General features: G+C 38.6%; 1 protein-coding gene across 2 annotated transcripts in view; it reads left to right on the top strand.

The window, feature by feature from the left end:
- Positions 1-1,582: 1,582 nt before the first annotated feature.
- CCNI (cyclin I) overlaps positions 1,583-17,001 on the top strand; it is a 32,384-nt gene continuing 16,965 nt past the window's right edge. The window contains exons 1-2 of one of the 2 annotated variants that reach the window (XM_032632919.1): positions 1,583-2,132; positions 9,224-9,380. In XM_032632919.1, coding sequence (XP_032488810.1) covers positions 9,267-9,380 — 114 coding nt within the window. In that variant the 5' untranslated portion in view covers positions 1,583-2,132; positions 9,224-9,266. The remainder of the gene's footprint in view (positions 2,133-9,223; positions 9,381-17,001) is intronic. The other variant, XM_032632920.1, reaches the window with a different exon arrangement.

The raw sequence follows: 17,001 nt of genomic DNA, 5'->3' as shown, positions 1-17,001 counted from the left end.
GGCTTCCCTTCCCTGTTCTGTCATAGGTACCTGCCCCCTGCCCCAGCCTTCAATTCTCTGAGGACCAGCCACACTACCTTTCTGAGATTTTTAGAATGTCTCAGCTCGAGTCTTTGCACTTGTTTCCTCTGCCTGTAACACTCTTTCCCCAATTCTATGCCCAAGTGGTTTCAAGTCTCACCTTAAATGGCTCTTCCTCACAGAAACCTCCTCTGATATCCCTGACTAGGCTAGGATTAAGTGTTTCCATAGCAGCCTGCAATTTTCCATCTTAATACTTTTGATACTGGTAATTGTTTATTCAGTCAGTAATAAAATATTGAGAGCCTCTACATGCAGGAATACAGGTGAAATAAAACATGCAAGATCCCTGCCATCCTAGACCTTATATTCTAAGGAGAGAATACAATGTACGAGTAAGCAAATCAACGTACTGGGTGATTTTAGATAGTGGATAATTAGCTCAGTGTTTGGATTGTAAAATCCATGAAGGTAGAAGCTATTTGTCCTGGTTAATTCCAGCTTGCAGAGCTTATTAGCCCCTGGCTCGCTGAATAAGCTTAAAACAAATTTAATGACTTAAAATAGGCATATAAAAGACAAATGGAAATACAAATCAACTACTTCTGTAAATGGTTTGAGTTTGAGGGTTTTCTTCTCTTTCAAAACTTTCTGTAATTCTACTCTTCTTTTTATAACTAAAACGATTAAAAGATGAGCAAAATTTACCATAGGTCCGTAAAGGAACCCCAATAAAACACATTATATGTCACCACTCACTCATTAAAGACCTGGTAATAAAACCTACTCGGAAATACTCAGATGTGTTGGTTAAGTGGATAGAATTCCCTTGGCGCGTTAGAAAGCAGGTTCCCTGCTGCCAGCAATATAATTTACTGTTTTAGAAGGTGCCTGAGCCTATGCTCCCTGCAATTTCCCGATTTTCTAATGCGCTTTAAAATCTCCCTCCACCCACGACGTGGCAGCGGAAAAAAACGCGCAATTCTATTTACACGTCAATGGTAAGAAGAGAACACAGAACTTTTTGCGAGGTCAACAAAGAACGCAAGATCTTTACACAACAGATCGCGGCCCTTTCTAACAAATCCTTTTACAAGCCCCAGAGACAAAGACAGACTGGATAAAACCACGTAACACTCGGTTCGGTCAGAGGAGCATCCCTATAAGACCCCACCCCCAAGCGAAGCGCTCAGCTGCTTCTTTCTTCCCTGGGGCGCATGCGCAGCGCACTCTCCAGCCACCGCACGCCTCTTCCAGCGAGCTGAGGAGGCGCTTACGTCACCGTGCAGTCGAAGAGGAACCCTTCCTCTCCTCCAAGGAAAACGAGTCCACGCACATTTAGCTTCTCTTAGCCCTCCTCCCAACCCAATGCCAGAGATTTTCCCAGCCCGTTTCCAACAGCCCAGCTTTTTGCCGGACTTCTCTGTACGTTCGCTGGACGGAGAAGGCGGCGGGGAGGAAAACGGGAGAGGGTCCAGAGGCCAGTTCAGTGTTGTTTACAAGGAGTGAGCGCGTCTAGGAATCGGTCCGCGAGGGCGGAGCTGACGAAACCGGCACTTCTTTTCTCCCTTCCCTCCCTCCCCAGCCTTCCCCGCGAGCGGACGCGGCAGCGCCTCTGTCTCGTTTTTTCTTATTTTTCCCCCCCCTTTCCCCTTCCTTTTTTTTTCCTTTTCCCCCTTTCCCCCCTTTCACCATTTCCCCTCGGAGGCGCTTCCCCCGGGCAGGGGCAGAGCCGGTCTCACCCCCCGCCTCTCCCCGGTCCCCGCCGCCCTATGGCGAGAGGGAACCCCCTCCCAACCCGGGCACAAGCGGCGGCGGTTGGAGGAGCGGGACCGGCGGCGGCCTCAGGTCCGGGGGCGTCATGGAACTAATTCGCTGACCGACCCACAGGCCGCAGCCGTGCGTCCCGCTCGAGCGCCAGCGCCCGCGCTCTCCGGCCCGGTTCCCCTTCTTCTCCCTCCTCAGTCGGCCCAGTCCTCGTCCCGCGCGCCCCGTCGCCGCGCGCTGAAGAAAATGAGGTGGTAACGGGCCCCCGGATGACCCCTTGTCACCACTGTGAGGCCTACAGCTCTGCCGGGGAGGAGGAGGAGGAGGAGGAAGAGGAGGAGAAGGTGAGCGGGCGGGGACGGGGGGGCTCCACGCGTCCCCGCGACCCGCGCGCGAGCCCCCTGTAGCCCCGCGCCGCCGGCGCGCGCCCCTCGGCTGAGCCCCGCCCCCGCCGCCCCCTTCAGGAAACCTCCTGGACGCTCCTCTTGTCTCCTCGCGCCTACAACTCAGGCACCTGCCCAGTTTGGAAACGGCTCCGCTGGGTTCCCTTTCGGGCCAATTTTCCCGTCGGCGACTAACTTTCTTGCAGCAACAGCAAGCTGCCTCCTAGTGCGCGTTCTAGGGCCCGCGAGCCTGTGCGGTACACAAAGAAGGGGACACACCCCCGCCCTTAGATCTCGACGCCTTCGCGGGACCCGCGGGAACATCATTCACATTGCTGAGCGGGCGGGGTGGGGGAGGAGGACGGATGAATGGGGTGAGCCGCTGCGGGAGCTCGGGGGAGGGGCACGTTTCCCGGGGTTGGGGTGAGTCGGGGGAATCTGGAAAGGAGGTGAGCTTTGAATTGCACCCTGTAGGGCAGATAATACCGGAAATTTGAAAAGAGGGCAGAAGCCGCTCTGCCGAGCTAGAAGTTCTACTGCAGATCGTTTTGTTAGGAGTTGAGAATTAGATGGCAAAATAGTGGAAGGTATCGCTTCGGAGGTAGGATGGAATCAGACTGGAGATCTTTGAATGTTAGGCTAAAATATTTAGCTTTTATTCTGTCAGCGGGAGACACTCGACGTTTGAGCAGCAGCAGTGTGGCTTTAGGATGTTAATAATAACACTTGTTGAGGCTTATTATCGGAGAGGCATCGTTATAAGTGGTTTGCAACTTATTGAATCTTCACGGGGCAGGTAGTTCAGGAGCATTTTACGGATGAGTGAAACTGAGGCTCCATAAGATTAATTTTCCCACTAGAAGGCAGCTAGAACCCGGTGGCCAGAATTCCAGCCCAGGCAGTCTGTGCTATACAGTCTCTGTCCCGGAACAGATTAAAGGCAGAGGAAATAGAAGAAAGAAGGGACAGGATTCAGATTTGCTAGTCTGGGACCATACGTATCAGAGATTCTAAACTTCTGGACTAGAAGAAGTTTCTCAATACTGATGAAGAGCAGACTAGTAGAATCAGCGTGTGTCGGGAAGGTGCACCGGGATGGTTTGTGGTTAAACTGAGATAAGTGAGTTTACGTGGCAGTGTGACATCCTAGTATCAATAGTTTAGAATGGAACTCTGAAATGTTTCTTGGTCAAGATTGGAAGCTTAAAGTGTGTGTACATGTTTTATTCTGATTGTATACTACTTTAAAAATGAAAAGTATTCATTTTTCTGTCCATGTTTCTTCATCTTTGAAGGGGGCTTAATAATAATACAGACTTAATAATTATACCCTCCTTTGTGTTCGAGGAGTTAATATGGCATAGTACTTTGAACAATACCTGGCCAAGTAGTAAGCACTCATTGTTTTTAGTTGTTAAGCACTTAACAAGTGTAAGCTCTTATTATATATTTGGCACAGTGCTAAACTCTGGAGAGTGTTTGCCATCAAGGAACTCATAGTTAGTAGGAGAGACCAGCCTACAAGTAGTCAGCTCTCACGGAGCAATTAAATGCAAAAGTAGAATTATGTTCAAGTACATATGATGCAAATGACAACTCTGAAGGAAGGAGAGTGCAAGCTAGAGAAGGACATTTCAAGTTGAAAGAACAGTATGCGGAGAGTCATGGAGATTGGGATAAAGCAGAGTGTTTTGGAATTATAAGTACCTGTAGTTCATTATTAGGTTAAGGGTGTAAAGTCAAGGAGATAATAATAGAACATGAGGTTTTTGTATGGTCACATTAATAAATCCGTCTTCTTATAAGAGGAACTAAGATCCGGAAGTCAGCACCAGTACAAAATTATTAATGGAGTTGGTGTTTTGAACATAATAAATACAATAATTCCATGTTAATGAAGTTGTTTCTGTTGTATACCCAGCACTGTACAGCACTTTTCCTCAGAAGAGCAAGAGGCCCTGTATGCTGATTTGTAACATAGTTAATGCTGTACAATAAGTGTTTTATAAACTATTCACTCAGACATTAAGGTATTTGATAAACATAGAGGAAGAAGCAGAAGCAGCAATTGAAAGAATGGGAGGAGAAGTGTGAAACGCTCAAGGTCAAAGTTTATGGAATATGCCAACCAATATACAGTCTTCTTGTTTTTTAGTTCCTAGAGACTTTTCTGAGCATTCAGAATTCTGAATGTGACCATTAATGGGCATAAAATAACAACATAAAACTATAAAGTTCTGTTATTTAAAACAGTAAGTTTATATTTTTAATGTTTGTGTTTTATTTCTTAGCAGGATTCATTTTTCATCTAGCTCAAATAATCTGTTTTAAAACATTAGAAAGCAGCCTTGTGGATTGTTAGTAAAAGAAGTAGAATTCAAGCCAGCGCTTTCTCCACTGTATCATATCATATTTTAAAAAAGGAATGTAGAACATTTTCTCATAAATTATGGTTTCTGTTTTGTTTTGCTTTTTCTGTGTTGTTAACTTGTAAATAATTTCAAAAAGAAACTACCTGGATTCACTTATTTTCAGCCTTTTACTCAACTTGTTTTGTCGTGTCTTCCCTCCTCTCATCTTCCACCCCCTCTCTCTACAGCATTCATTATGGCCCTTTACACCTAAATTTTTCAGTGTGTATTTCCTGAGAATAGGGATATTCTTTTACAGAGTCACAGTAGTTACCAACTTCAGTAAATTTTAAATTGATAATTTACTTTTGTCAAGTCTGTCCAAATTCTCATTATGTCAGTTGACCCCAAAATGACCTTTATAACATTTTTCTCTGCAGTACAGGATCCAGTCTAGGGTAAGGTACTGCACTTTTATTTTTCTGTAGCTTGGAAAATCTGAAACATCCCCACAGGTGTCCTCCATCCTTTTTGTTTCTCACTTGTATTATTTATACCTCATTTTTTAAAGTTTAAGGAAATTTGAACTCTTTTTTTTTTTTCCTTTGTTACATTTCCCTATTGTGAGCAAAGAATGATTGCTTTCTTTTCTATTGTTGATACAGTGTGTTACACTGATTTATGAAAGTTAAACCAGCTTTGCCTTCCTGGGCTAAATCCCACTTGGTTATGGTGTATAATCCCTTTTTTATGTTTTCAGATACAGATTGCTAGTATTTTGTTGAGGAATTCTGCATCTGTATTTAAGAGATACTGGTCTGTAGTTTTTGTGCTGTTGTCTTTGGTTTTGGTAGCAGGATAATAACTGGCTTCATAAAATGAGAAGGCCTCCTCCTCTAGTTTTTGGAAGAGTTTGTGAAGAATTTGTATTAGTTTTTCTGTAAACATTTGGTAGAATTCATCAGCAAAGACACTGGGGCACGGGCTTTTCTTTGACACTAGTTTCTTTACTAATTCAGTCTCTTTAGTACTTGGTATATGACTATTCAGCTTTTTCTGTTGTCAGTTTTGATAGTTTGTTTCTAGGTGTTTGTCTTTTTCATCTAAGTTGTCCAATTTATTTGCATACAATTGTTAATAAAAATTTCTTTATGATCCTTTTTATTTCTGTAACATAGGTAGTAATGTCCCTTCTTTATTCCTGATTTTAGTACTTGATCTCTTTTTTCTTGGTCAGTGTAGCTAATGGTTTGCCAATTTTGTTGATCTTTTCAAAGAACCAACTTTTTTGGTTTCATTGATTTTTCTCTATTTTTCTGTTCTCTACTTCCTTAATTTCCACTCTGATATTTATTATTTTCTTTCTTCTGACTTGCTTTAGGTATAGTTTGGTCTGTTTCTTCCAGTGTCTTAAAGTGGAAGGTTAGAGTGTTAACTTGTGATCTTTTTTTTTTCTTGTTTATTGAAGTACAGTTGATTTACAGTATTGTGTTTCAGGTGTATAGCAAAGTGATTCAGTTATACCTATGAGATCTTTTTTAATATAGGCATTTACAAGTATTTCATTGTTTCCTGTAAGTTTTAGTATGTTTGATCTTTTTTATTCATCTCAAAGTATTTTCTAATTTCCCTTACGATTTCTTCTTTGACGTGGATTCCTTTGTTTTAAACAAGTTGTTATATCATCTAAATATTTGAAAGTCTTATTAAGGGCCTTAATTATAGAAGATTGAAGAACAAGAATCCCTTGAACCTGATCTTATACTTCTTTACATGACTCTATCCTACATGTTCCTGTCAGGTCCCCCACCCATCCTACCCTAAAAGTAATCTTCAAAGGAATCATTGTAAAGGAAGAGTAATTACTAGGGGCAGCCACCCATTGGGGTATGCTGAGAAGGCTGGCAGATCCTGGTGAACCACCCTGTTGAGAGTAGCTAAAGGAATGAAATAAGTAAGTTTTGACAGGAGTTAATCAATTACAGACCAAAATTAGGTTTAGAAGAAGTTCTTAGAACCTATGAAGTTCAGTCCATCCAATATAGGTGTTTCTTCTAAATACGTCTAGACAGGTGAACATCTAGTTTATACTCTGTTTCTGAGGTTGATATTTACATTTGCATTCGATGAAGTTGTAGTGACTCTGTTTATCTAATTGTGGAGAATTTGAGAAAAGTACTAGTGCAACAAAATTGGAATCTCAGAACATCTAAGCAGAATGTAACAGTAGATAGAACTTAACAAGATGACTTTTTTTAAAGGAAAAAATGCATTTAAGGTCCTGAACAAGGATGTAACGCCCCTCCCGTCGCCCAAAGGCACCAAAAACCCATACAAGGTGGGGGTGGAGGGGAAGTTCACCTAAGAGTTACCTTAGAAAGTCTTAAGAGTTTTAGTTGAGCATTAATTTTATCTGAATTGATAATGTGGTGTAGCCTTTAAAAAAATAGCTAATGATCTTAGACTGCATTAATAATTAAACGTGCTAATTTAGAAGAGCAAAAATCATATCATGTGAGAAACTCTTGAATGGTTTTTCAGCAATGCAGTGGATGAACTGGTGAGCATGATAGCAGCCTTTAAACATTGAAGAATTCACCTGTGAAAGAGATTAGACTTGGGTTTGTTTGTTTTGGTTATGGTTTTTTGTTTTTGGCCCCGAGTGTTGAAATGAGCCTTTGGTTGTGTCTCTGTTTCATCAGGATACTGTGCGATGGGCACTGTGAGTAATAAAAACATGATATTCGTAGATATGACTGCAAGGGAATTTATAATTTATTAGGGGAATAGTTCTTGGAAGAAATTACCTTTGAGTTGGACCTTTCCGGATAGTTATTATTTTCCACTTTCTAAGTTATTTAACTTTTTTCTGCTCAGTATGAAAAGCACTTCATGCTTGATATAGAAAAATTGCAAAAACCCAGGAGTTTAAAGAAGCAAAAAGAAAAAAAATTACAATCCAGTTAACCAGTTTGCAATAGGTTGAATAGTAAGTGAAGTATGTGGGTGATAAATAGGAAAGAGGATAGTAGCTGAAGTTGGGGCAGAGGGAACATGGAAATTGAAGATGAGGTTTGTATTTTTTGTTTTTTCAAATTTTAAATTTTTATCAAAAATTAGGAACTTTTCACATGTTAATTCTAGACATTGAATTTTTTTAAAAAGAATCCCTGGAATTTGAAGCATATACGTAATACAGGTCCAGAGTTGAAAAAAGGGAATAGTTATATGAGGTCTATAATGAAAAACCACATTCCTCTGCTGCTTGGCTTCTCCACCCTTTTCTCATTCCCCAGAGGTTAATCACTCTCAGCTCTTACCTATTTCTCTTGTTATTTAAGATCATATTTTCAAGTAACTTACCTATTGCTGTTTTTTCGATATTTAAGTTTTAGATATTATTTATGGTTTTCCTCTGAAATATAAAGATGAGGCTCTCATTCTGCCTTCTCCCAACACCCCTCATCCTGCCAGTGTAGTTTTATTACAGCGTTTGTGTTGAAATCTCTATCCAGTATTTTATTATTATTGCTGTGTAAATATTGTGGTATATTATTATGTTTATTGTCTTGCATAATCTCTTTCTGAATTTAATAACCTTCATCAATCTAGTTAAGTCTTTTCACATTCTTCAGCAGCTTCTCAATCCACTTTTCCATACACAGTCAAACCTCTATAGTTTCCTTTTTTTTTTAAGAAACATAGAAACGTCTCTCTGACTCTGAGATGCCTTGTACTGTGTTGCTCTTTAGACTTGCTGTTCATTTTAGAGTGCCAGTTACTCTACTGTTGAGCTTTCTAGATCAACATCGTCCAGTAGAACTTACTGCATTGATAGAAATGTTCCTTTCCTGCACTGTCCAGTGCAGTATCCACTGGCCACATGTGACAGCTGAGCACTTGAAATGGGGCTGGTGTGACTGAGGAATTATTTTTTAATTTTATTCAATTCTAATTTTAATGGCTACACGTGTAGCTAGTGGACAGTAGTGGGAGCACAATTCAAGATGGTTTCATACTTAAAGGGGGGGATAGTCTAATACTGATTCAGTAGAAATGGGTGGGATTTAATGTAATTGATGTAATTTTTTTTTTTTTTTTTTTTGTGGTATGTGGACCTCTCACTGTTGTGGCTTCTCCCGTTACGGAGCACAGGCCCAGCGGCCATGGCTCACGGGCCCAGCCGCTCCGCGGCATGTGGGATCCTCCCAGACCGGGGCATGAACCTGTGTCCCCTGCATCGGCAGGCGGACTCTCAACCACTGCACCACCAGGGAAGCCCGATGTAACTTTTTTTTAATGAAAAGAGGGTTTAGCCCTTATCTGTGTAGATTTTTAAGAGAAATATTTGGGACAAATATTCTAAGAATTCCTAGACTAAAAAGCCTGTGACTTAAAATTTTTTGACACAGTGATAATATGTTTTGATCCAAGTCCTAAGGTTCTGTCAATTATATGGTCATGTTTTTATTCTCTTTACAACTGAATTTCAGATTTAAAGTGAGAATGTTTTAGGTAAGTGATGATTATGGTAACATTTTAATATGTGATATCTTAAAGAGCTGTAAAATCCTATATTGCCTCATAACATTTTTATTTTGTTTTATGAATTGCTTCATAAGTACCAACATATTTATATTATGCTACAGTTACTATATATATAATTAAATATAGAGCATTGTTTTATATTTGATTTTATAGGTAGCTATATCAAGCTGGGCGGCAGGCAGATCCAAAGGATATCATGAAGTTTCCAGGGCCATTGGAAAACCAGAGATTGTCTTTCCTGTTGGAAAAGGCAATCTCCAGGGAAGCCCAGATGTGGAAAGTGAATGTGCCGAAAATGCCTACAAATCAGGTAATGAGTTCTCTTTTCACTGTCGACAGGTGACTTTTATTAGAACTAAGTGTACTACTATCATATGTAATAGCATCTTGACACTGTATTGGAGAAATATGTACCATTAAATATATGCTCTATTCTTTACTTGAGAAACATCTCCTTGTTTCATTCTGAAACAAAACAAAAATGAACTGTTTTTGTTTGTTTTGTTTTATCTGAGTTACACCTTTAGGAAGCTAGGTATGTCCCTTCTCTTTTCTTGTAGTACAATACTTACAATAATAAGCCTTCTTTATTTCTAGATATATAGTTTGCCACAGAGGCTGAACACAGTCAAACCCTTGTCTTTAGTGATCAACAACTTTCTCTTTCATGAATATAAGGAATTCACTTAAACTACTAATGTAATGTCAATGTTGAAAGCTTATAGGGAGATAATCAGCAGCTGACCTCTCAATTACTGTTGGCTGTATGCCTTTTAGAAATTTCATATAGAGTTATTTTTTCCAAATAACTATGAAATTTGTCTGTCCCAAAAGCTTACTATGTAATATGTCTTACACATCTTTTTATCCCTAGTACCTAGCATTGTGTTTGGGATAAAAAGTAGTGGCCGAGAAATTTTTGGTATGTGTAGGCAAATGAAAGTATCTAATCTCCTGTGTTCGTTTAGGTTAATCTTTGCTCATAGGTTATTGATATCTGAATGATTTTTCTAATTCCAACCTACTTTTATCTTCTTTCCCACAAGCTAAAGAAATACATGTCTTCCATTTACTGTTATCTAATGGTCATTTAGTGAATTGAAGATTAGTTAGCCTGAATGAATGCCTTTTATACTAGGAGCATTTGCATGTGCTATCACATTTAATATCTCATTTAATCCTTTGAAAAAGGCAGTAGTCCCAATTTGTTCAAGACTTCAACTAGTAAGTAGTAGAGTTATAATTTTGAACCTGAGGCAGTTCTCTTCCCATTATACTTTGTTTTTCATTTTTTATTTTTGTATGCTTGTGTGATTTTTAGATGACTGGGGATTCAATCATTCAGTAAATATTTATTAAGTATCTGCCATATTCTGAACACTATTCTAATAAGCCTCAAAGCTTTATTACAGCTGCTTTTAGAACCATTTCTTTCATTTTTCTCCTACTATCTCCTTGAGTCAGCATGCAACCAACAATGATATACTTTTATAACATGGTCTTTGAAGGTGATATTCTACCAAGATTATAGTATGTTGCTATATTATCATTTAATCTGGCCTATTTTTGTAGGTATTTTAACAAATATTACTAAGATGTTAGACCAGAGAACAGAACACTATCAGAACTTCTAAGAGGGATCTATTTAAGGTTTTGCCTTTAGTAATGTCAGGTAGAAGCCATACTTAATTCTTGTAAAATGTGTGTGGGCTTGGTCTGGTGGGTTATAGGAGATAAGATAGAGATTGGAGTAAAGAGCTATAGGGGCTTGAGCCACTTGACAGGGTAACCCCAGGGACACTTCTCTATTCTAGTTCTAATTCTTTTTTCTTCTGTGACTCTCAGGGACTGGCTTTTCTACTTCCCTTTCCAATATTGCTTCTAACCATGATTTTTCTCCTTCTTGACTCCTCCTTCCATAAGAGAAACAATCTTGTCTCTAAAGTTTAGCATCTAAACCCTATATGTATCTTTTCCAACTTTCCTTTTTAATTTTTTGGGAGGGGGTGCTGGTTAAAACAGAAAAATAAAATATTTTTAAGCTTTTTTCCCTCTAGTTTTCTTATTCCTACCGCTTCCTTCACCTAAACTCTACTTCAGGGTCATTCTCTCACAGTTTTCTTGTCATTTACATTATCCTATCTTGCAGTTTAGGACAGAGTGGTCATGCAAAAATATTACACACCTATCACTCCCCTTCTGTTTGCTCCCCCAGCACTCTATACTTCCTGTATGATAGCACACAATATTATAATTCTCTGATGATTTGACCAAGTTCCATTGAGGTAAGAGTTGTCATTTTTGTTTATTGGCATATAATAGGCTCACAGTAAACACTTGTTAAATGAACGTTGATTATCATTTCTTTATAATTCATCCAGGTTGGAGGAGTTCTTTTATATAGTAATAGTATTTTCAAGTACACAGCCATTTTGTTACAAATTCGGGGGAAAAAAATTAAAGACTGGTTACAGTGACATGTATTTTCAGATATTCTCAATTTATTTTGATGTACGGAGTGCTTTTGATATACAAAGGTAAACCTTGCCTCAAGCTGTTTATATAAAGATGATTTCCATTAGAAATTTGAGAAGGAACCTTAAAGGCCATCTAATTATGTGGTTTTCAAGTAACAGGATCTTGAACCACTAGGCTACTAGGTGTATGAGAATCACCCAGGAGGCTTCTTACAGATTCCAGGCCCCTCCCAGACCTACGTTGCTTGTGGTGGCAACTATGGAATTTGTATTTTAAAAAAACTTCAGTTTTATTGATATGTGTTAGGTTTGGGAAACACTGATTTAGTCTAACCACAAAATAAAAGAAAAAGTTCTGACATCTAGGATAAGTGATCCTCTACTTTGGATATTTTGTCCATTCCACCATAGAAAAGCTCTATCAATTATTGGAAAGTTTTTCCTGAATTGAACCTGAAAACTGCTGCTTTCTAGTGGCTACTTACTGGTTCTAGTTCTCTCCGCTGGAGCAGTACAGAAAATATTCATTTTATATTTTAAATGATAGCCTTTTATCTACTTACAGTCAGGTGTTAAGCTCTCAGTCATCTCTTCTTCTGGTTGAATATCCTTTGTTCTTTAACCATTTTTCATTTGACAAGATTGTGCCTCTCAGTTTTTCTTTCTCTATGTATATATACTCCTTAATTTACTGTGTTTCAGTTGTGACATTCAATTGTGACATTAGAGTTGTGGTCATTAATGAGCAATAAAGTGCAACTATTACCTCACTTTATCTTGGCTTGATAATTTCATTAATATAGCCCTAAATTAAAAAAAATTTTTATGCCTTGGCAGCAGTGTCATGTTGTTGGCTTATACTGAACTTGTTTTTAAAACCTTGTTGGTTTTGTTTCTCTGCTTTTAAGCAGAGTTTCCCTTATTCTAGGTGTACTTTTAAAATTTTTAACTTAGGTGCACTGTTTCATATTTATTCTTACTAAGTTTCAAATTGTTGATGCTGGCCCATTTTTCTGGCTTTAAAATTATGATTGTTATGTAATGTATTGACTTTGTCCTTTCTGTACCATCTGTAGACTTGGTAAACAAATAAATCTATTTTGCCCATAGGTTTTGTTTCTTTTCCTTAAGTAAACAGTTTCTTAAAGTATATGTATACGGATCATAAGTGTACAACTCTATAAATTTTCACAAAATAACACTGTGTAACCACCACATTACTAGCACCTCCTTGTGTCCTCTTATAGTTACTACCATCTGTCCCCTCCCGACAAAGAAACCATTATCCTAATATCACAGAGTAGTTTTTCCTTGTTTTGAATTATATTTGTATATGGAATCATAAAGTGTGTACTGGCCTCCTTTGCTCAGCATTTTCTTTGGTGTAAGATGCATCCATGGTACTTCATGTAGCCATAGTTAATTTAATTCTCATTTCCTTGTATTCTTCCATCATATGAATTCATTGATCCATCCTGCTGTTGATGGTCATTAGAGTCTTTTTTTGTGCTTGTCATTTGTTGAACATATGTGTACATTACTATAGAGTATATTCCTAGGGCTAGAATTCCTAGAACCTAGAATATGTGTATACTCAGGTTTAGCAGATACCACCAATTGTGTTACTTACCAAAGTTGTTATACCACGTTTACACCACATTTTTTTTTTTACCCCTTATAGCAGAGTATGAAAGTCCCAAGTTCCTCTGCATCTTTGCCAACCCTTGGTATTGTCTGTCTTTTTCATTTTAGTTATCACGGTGAGTGTTGTAGTATCACATTGGGTTTTAATTTGCATTTCCTTGATAACTAATGAAATTCAGCAGCTTTTCATATGCTTATTTGGCCATTAGATATCCTTTCTTGGTTAAATGTCTGTTCAAATCTTCCACCTGTGTTCCATTGACTTCCTTTTTAAATTGTTGAGTTCTTTCTTTTGCAGGCTCTGTGTATTACACATATCTTCAGCTCTATTTGTGTTGACTTTTGATGAATAGAAGTTCTTAATTTTTAATGACCAAATTATCAAAAAAAATTTTTTTGCTTAGTCCTTTGAAAGAAATGTTTGCCTAACTGACAAAGGATTAATCTCCAAAATATATAAGCAGCTCATGCAGCTCAATATCAAAAAAACAAACAACTGAATCCAAAACTGGGCAGAATACCTAAGTAGACATTTCTCCAAAGTAGACATACAGATTGCCAACAAACACTGAAAAGATGCTCAACATCACTAATCATTGGAGAAATGCAAATCAAAACCACAATGAGGTATCACCTCATACTGGTCAGAAAGGCCATCATCAAAAAATCTACAAACAATAAATGCTGGAGAGGGTGTGGAGAAAAGGGAACCCTGCACTGTTGGTGGGAATGTAAGTTGATGCAGCCACTGTGGAGAACAGTATGGAGCTTCCTTAAAAAAACTAAAAATAGAACTACTGTATGACCCAGCAGTCCCACTACTGGGCATATACCCGGAGAAAACCATAATTCAAAAGATACATGTATCACAGAGTTCACTGCAGCACTATTTACAATATCCAGGACATGGAAGCAACCTAAATGTCCATCGACAGATGAATGGATAAAGGTGTGGCACATATATAAAGTGGACTATCCCTCAGCCATAAAAAGAAATGAAATGGAGCTATTTGTAATGAGGTGGATAGACCTAGAGTCTGTCATACAGAGTAAAGTAAGTCAGAAAGAGAAAAACAAATACCGTATGCTAACGTACATATATGGAATCTAAAAAAGCGGTACTGATGAACCTAGTGGCAGGGCAGGAATAAAGATGCAGACTTAGAGAATGGACTTGAGGACCACAGAGGGAAGGGGAAGCTGGGACAAAATGAGAGTAGCATGACTATGTACACTACCAGATGTAGAATAGATAGCTAGTGGGAAGCTGCTGCGTAGCACAGGGAGATCAGCTCGACGCTTTGTGACCACCTAGAGGGGTGGGATAGGGAGGGAGGGAGGGAGGGAGGCTCAAGAGGGAGGAGATATGGGGATATATGTCTACATATAGCTGATTCACTTTGTTGTACAAAATAAATTAACATTGTAAAGCAATTATACTCCAATAAAGATACTAAAAAAAAAATTTGCCTAATCCAAGGTAATGAAGATAGGATTTTGTTTTTCCTTTTTGGTATGGTATGAAGTAGGAGGAGTCAAGAATAATTTTTCTCCATATGGAAAACCAGTATCATTTATTAGAAAGACATTTTTCGCCACTGCCCTGCAATGTACTTCTTTTTTCTTTATTTATTTGGCCGCGTCAGGTCTTAGTTGCAGCACGTGGGGTATTCGTTGCCGCTTACGGGATCCTTGTTGCAGCACGTGGGATCTTTTACTTGCAGCATGGGGAATCTAGTCCCCTGACCAGGGATCGAACCCGGGCCCCCTGCATTGGGAGCGTGGAGTCTTAGCCACTGAACCACCAGGGAAGTCTCCCCGTGATACATACTTTTGTTTTTAATCAAGTGACTGCTGTATATGAGTAGATACATTTGTGGGTTAGTTTCTGGCCCCTTTTTTCATCATTGGTCTGTTTGCCTCTATTTAATACCACACTGCCTCAGTTATTGTAGCATTATAATAAGCCTTTGGTGGCATAAACTTTGTTCTTTTTTTTAAGATTGTCTTGGCTATTTTAAGCCCTTTGTTCTTCCATATGTATTTTTAAATATAGTTGTCAGTTTTTGAAAAATAAAAAAATTGGGGGGTTTTGGTCTGTAGATTGATTTGGGGAAGAATTAACATGTTTATAATATGAGTCTTCTATTCCATTGACATAGAGTATTTCTCCATTTTTCTTTAAAGATGGTCTTCAGTTTCTTTTAACGTTTGGTGATTTAGGTTTATTCCTGGGTATTTGAGTCTTGTTGAGGCTATTACAAATGGTATTGTTTTAAATTTTTTATTTTTTTACATGCTTGCTTCTATATACTGGTATATAGAAATAAAATAGATTTTTATATAGACCATACTAAATTAACTTACTAATAGTTTGCCGAGTCTTTAGGATTTTCTGTGTATTATACTCAGTCATGTCAGATGTGAGTAATCATGGTTTTATTTAGTTCTTTCCAGTCCTTATACTTTCTATATTTCTGTTTTACAGAATTAGCTAGGGTTTCCAGAACACTGCTGAAGTCTGAATTTGAGGAGAACGTTTTCAGTATTTCACCATTAACTATAATAATTGCTATATATTCCTTAATCTTTATTAGATTAAGAAATTCCTCTCCCTGCCTTAGTTTGCTAAGAGATGTTTTCATTAATAGGTGTTGAATTTTTATACATCATTGGATTTTGTTAATATTTTGGTGAGGCGTTTTGCTTCTGTGGTCATGGGTCAGATTGGTTTGTGATGCCTTTGTCTAGTTTTCATGGTAAAGTTACGCTGGCTTTGTAAAATGAGTTGGGAAGTATTCCTGCTTTTTTTTTTTTTTTCAGTGCTCTCAGTTTGTTTAGATGAATGTTATTTCTTAAATGTTGGAAGGTTTTACTGCAGAGCCACTGGGGCCTACAGATTTATTTGTGGGAAAGTATTTAATAATCAGTCCCATTTCTTTGGTAAATATGAGGCTAATCAGGTCTTCATTTAAATCTTATCTCAGTTTTGGTGAGTTGCGTTTTTCAAGGAATTTATTCATTTCATCTAAATTTTCAAATTATTTGTGTAAAGTTACTCATATCTTCTTTTTAACATCTAAAGGGTCCATAGTGATGTTCCCTTTTTCATTTCTTAGTTGATTTGTGCTTTTTCTTTCTTAATCACCCTTTCTAGAGGTCTGTCAGTCTTTCAGTTCTGTTGATTTTCCCTATTATACATTTGTCTTTTGTTTTTTTAGTTTTGCTCTTTTTTTCGTTATTTCTGTCTACTTTCTTTATATAATTTGCTGTTCTTTATCTTGAGATAGATGCTTAAATAACTGGTTTTCCAGTTTTCTTCTTTTTTAATATATTCATTTAGAGCTATAAATTTTCTTCAAAGCATAGCTGTCCACCCTTGCCTAGTTTGTTGTTCGGTCCCGTATTGGGTTCTTAATTTTTTTTTTTTTTTTTTTTTTGCCGTACGCGGGCCTCTCACTGCTGTGGCCTCTCCCATTGCGGAGCACAGGCTCCGGACGCGCAGGCTCAGCGGCCATGGGTCACGGGCCCAGCCGCTCCGCGGCATGTGGGATCTTCCCGGACCAGGGCACGAACCCACGTCCCCTGCATCGGCAGGTGGACTCTCAACCACTGCGCCACCAGGGAAGCCCATGCCTCGTTATTTTTGATTGGTTGCTGAACATTATGAAAAATTGTAGAGGCTCTAGATGCTATCTTTCTGCAGGATGGTTCAGTCTTCCCTCTGGTGGGCAAACTGAAGAGGAGATTAATCACTTTAATCCACTGAGGGACTGTGCTGATTGGAGGCTGGGTTGCTGTTGGGTATGG

The sequence above is a fragment of the Phocoena sinus genome, chromosome 5 (assembly GCF_008692025.1).
Source record: "Phocoena sinus isolate mPhoSin1 chromosome 5, mPhoSin1.pri, whole genome shotgun sequence".
In the NCBI taxonomy this organism is placed as follows: Eukaryota; Metazoa; Chordata; class Mammalia; order Artiodactyla; family Phocoenidae; genus Phocoena; species Phocoena sinus.
Note: the sequence above shows the minus strand (reverse complement) of the source record. Positions and strands in the feature narration are given on the sequence as shown.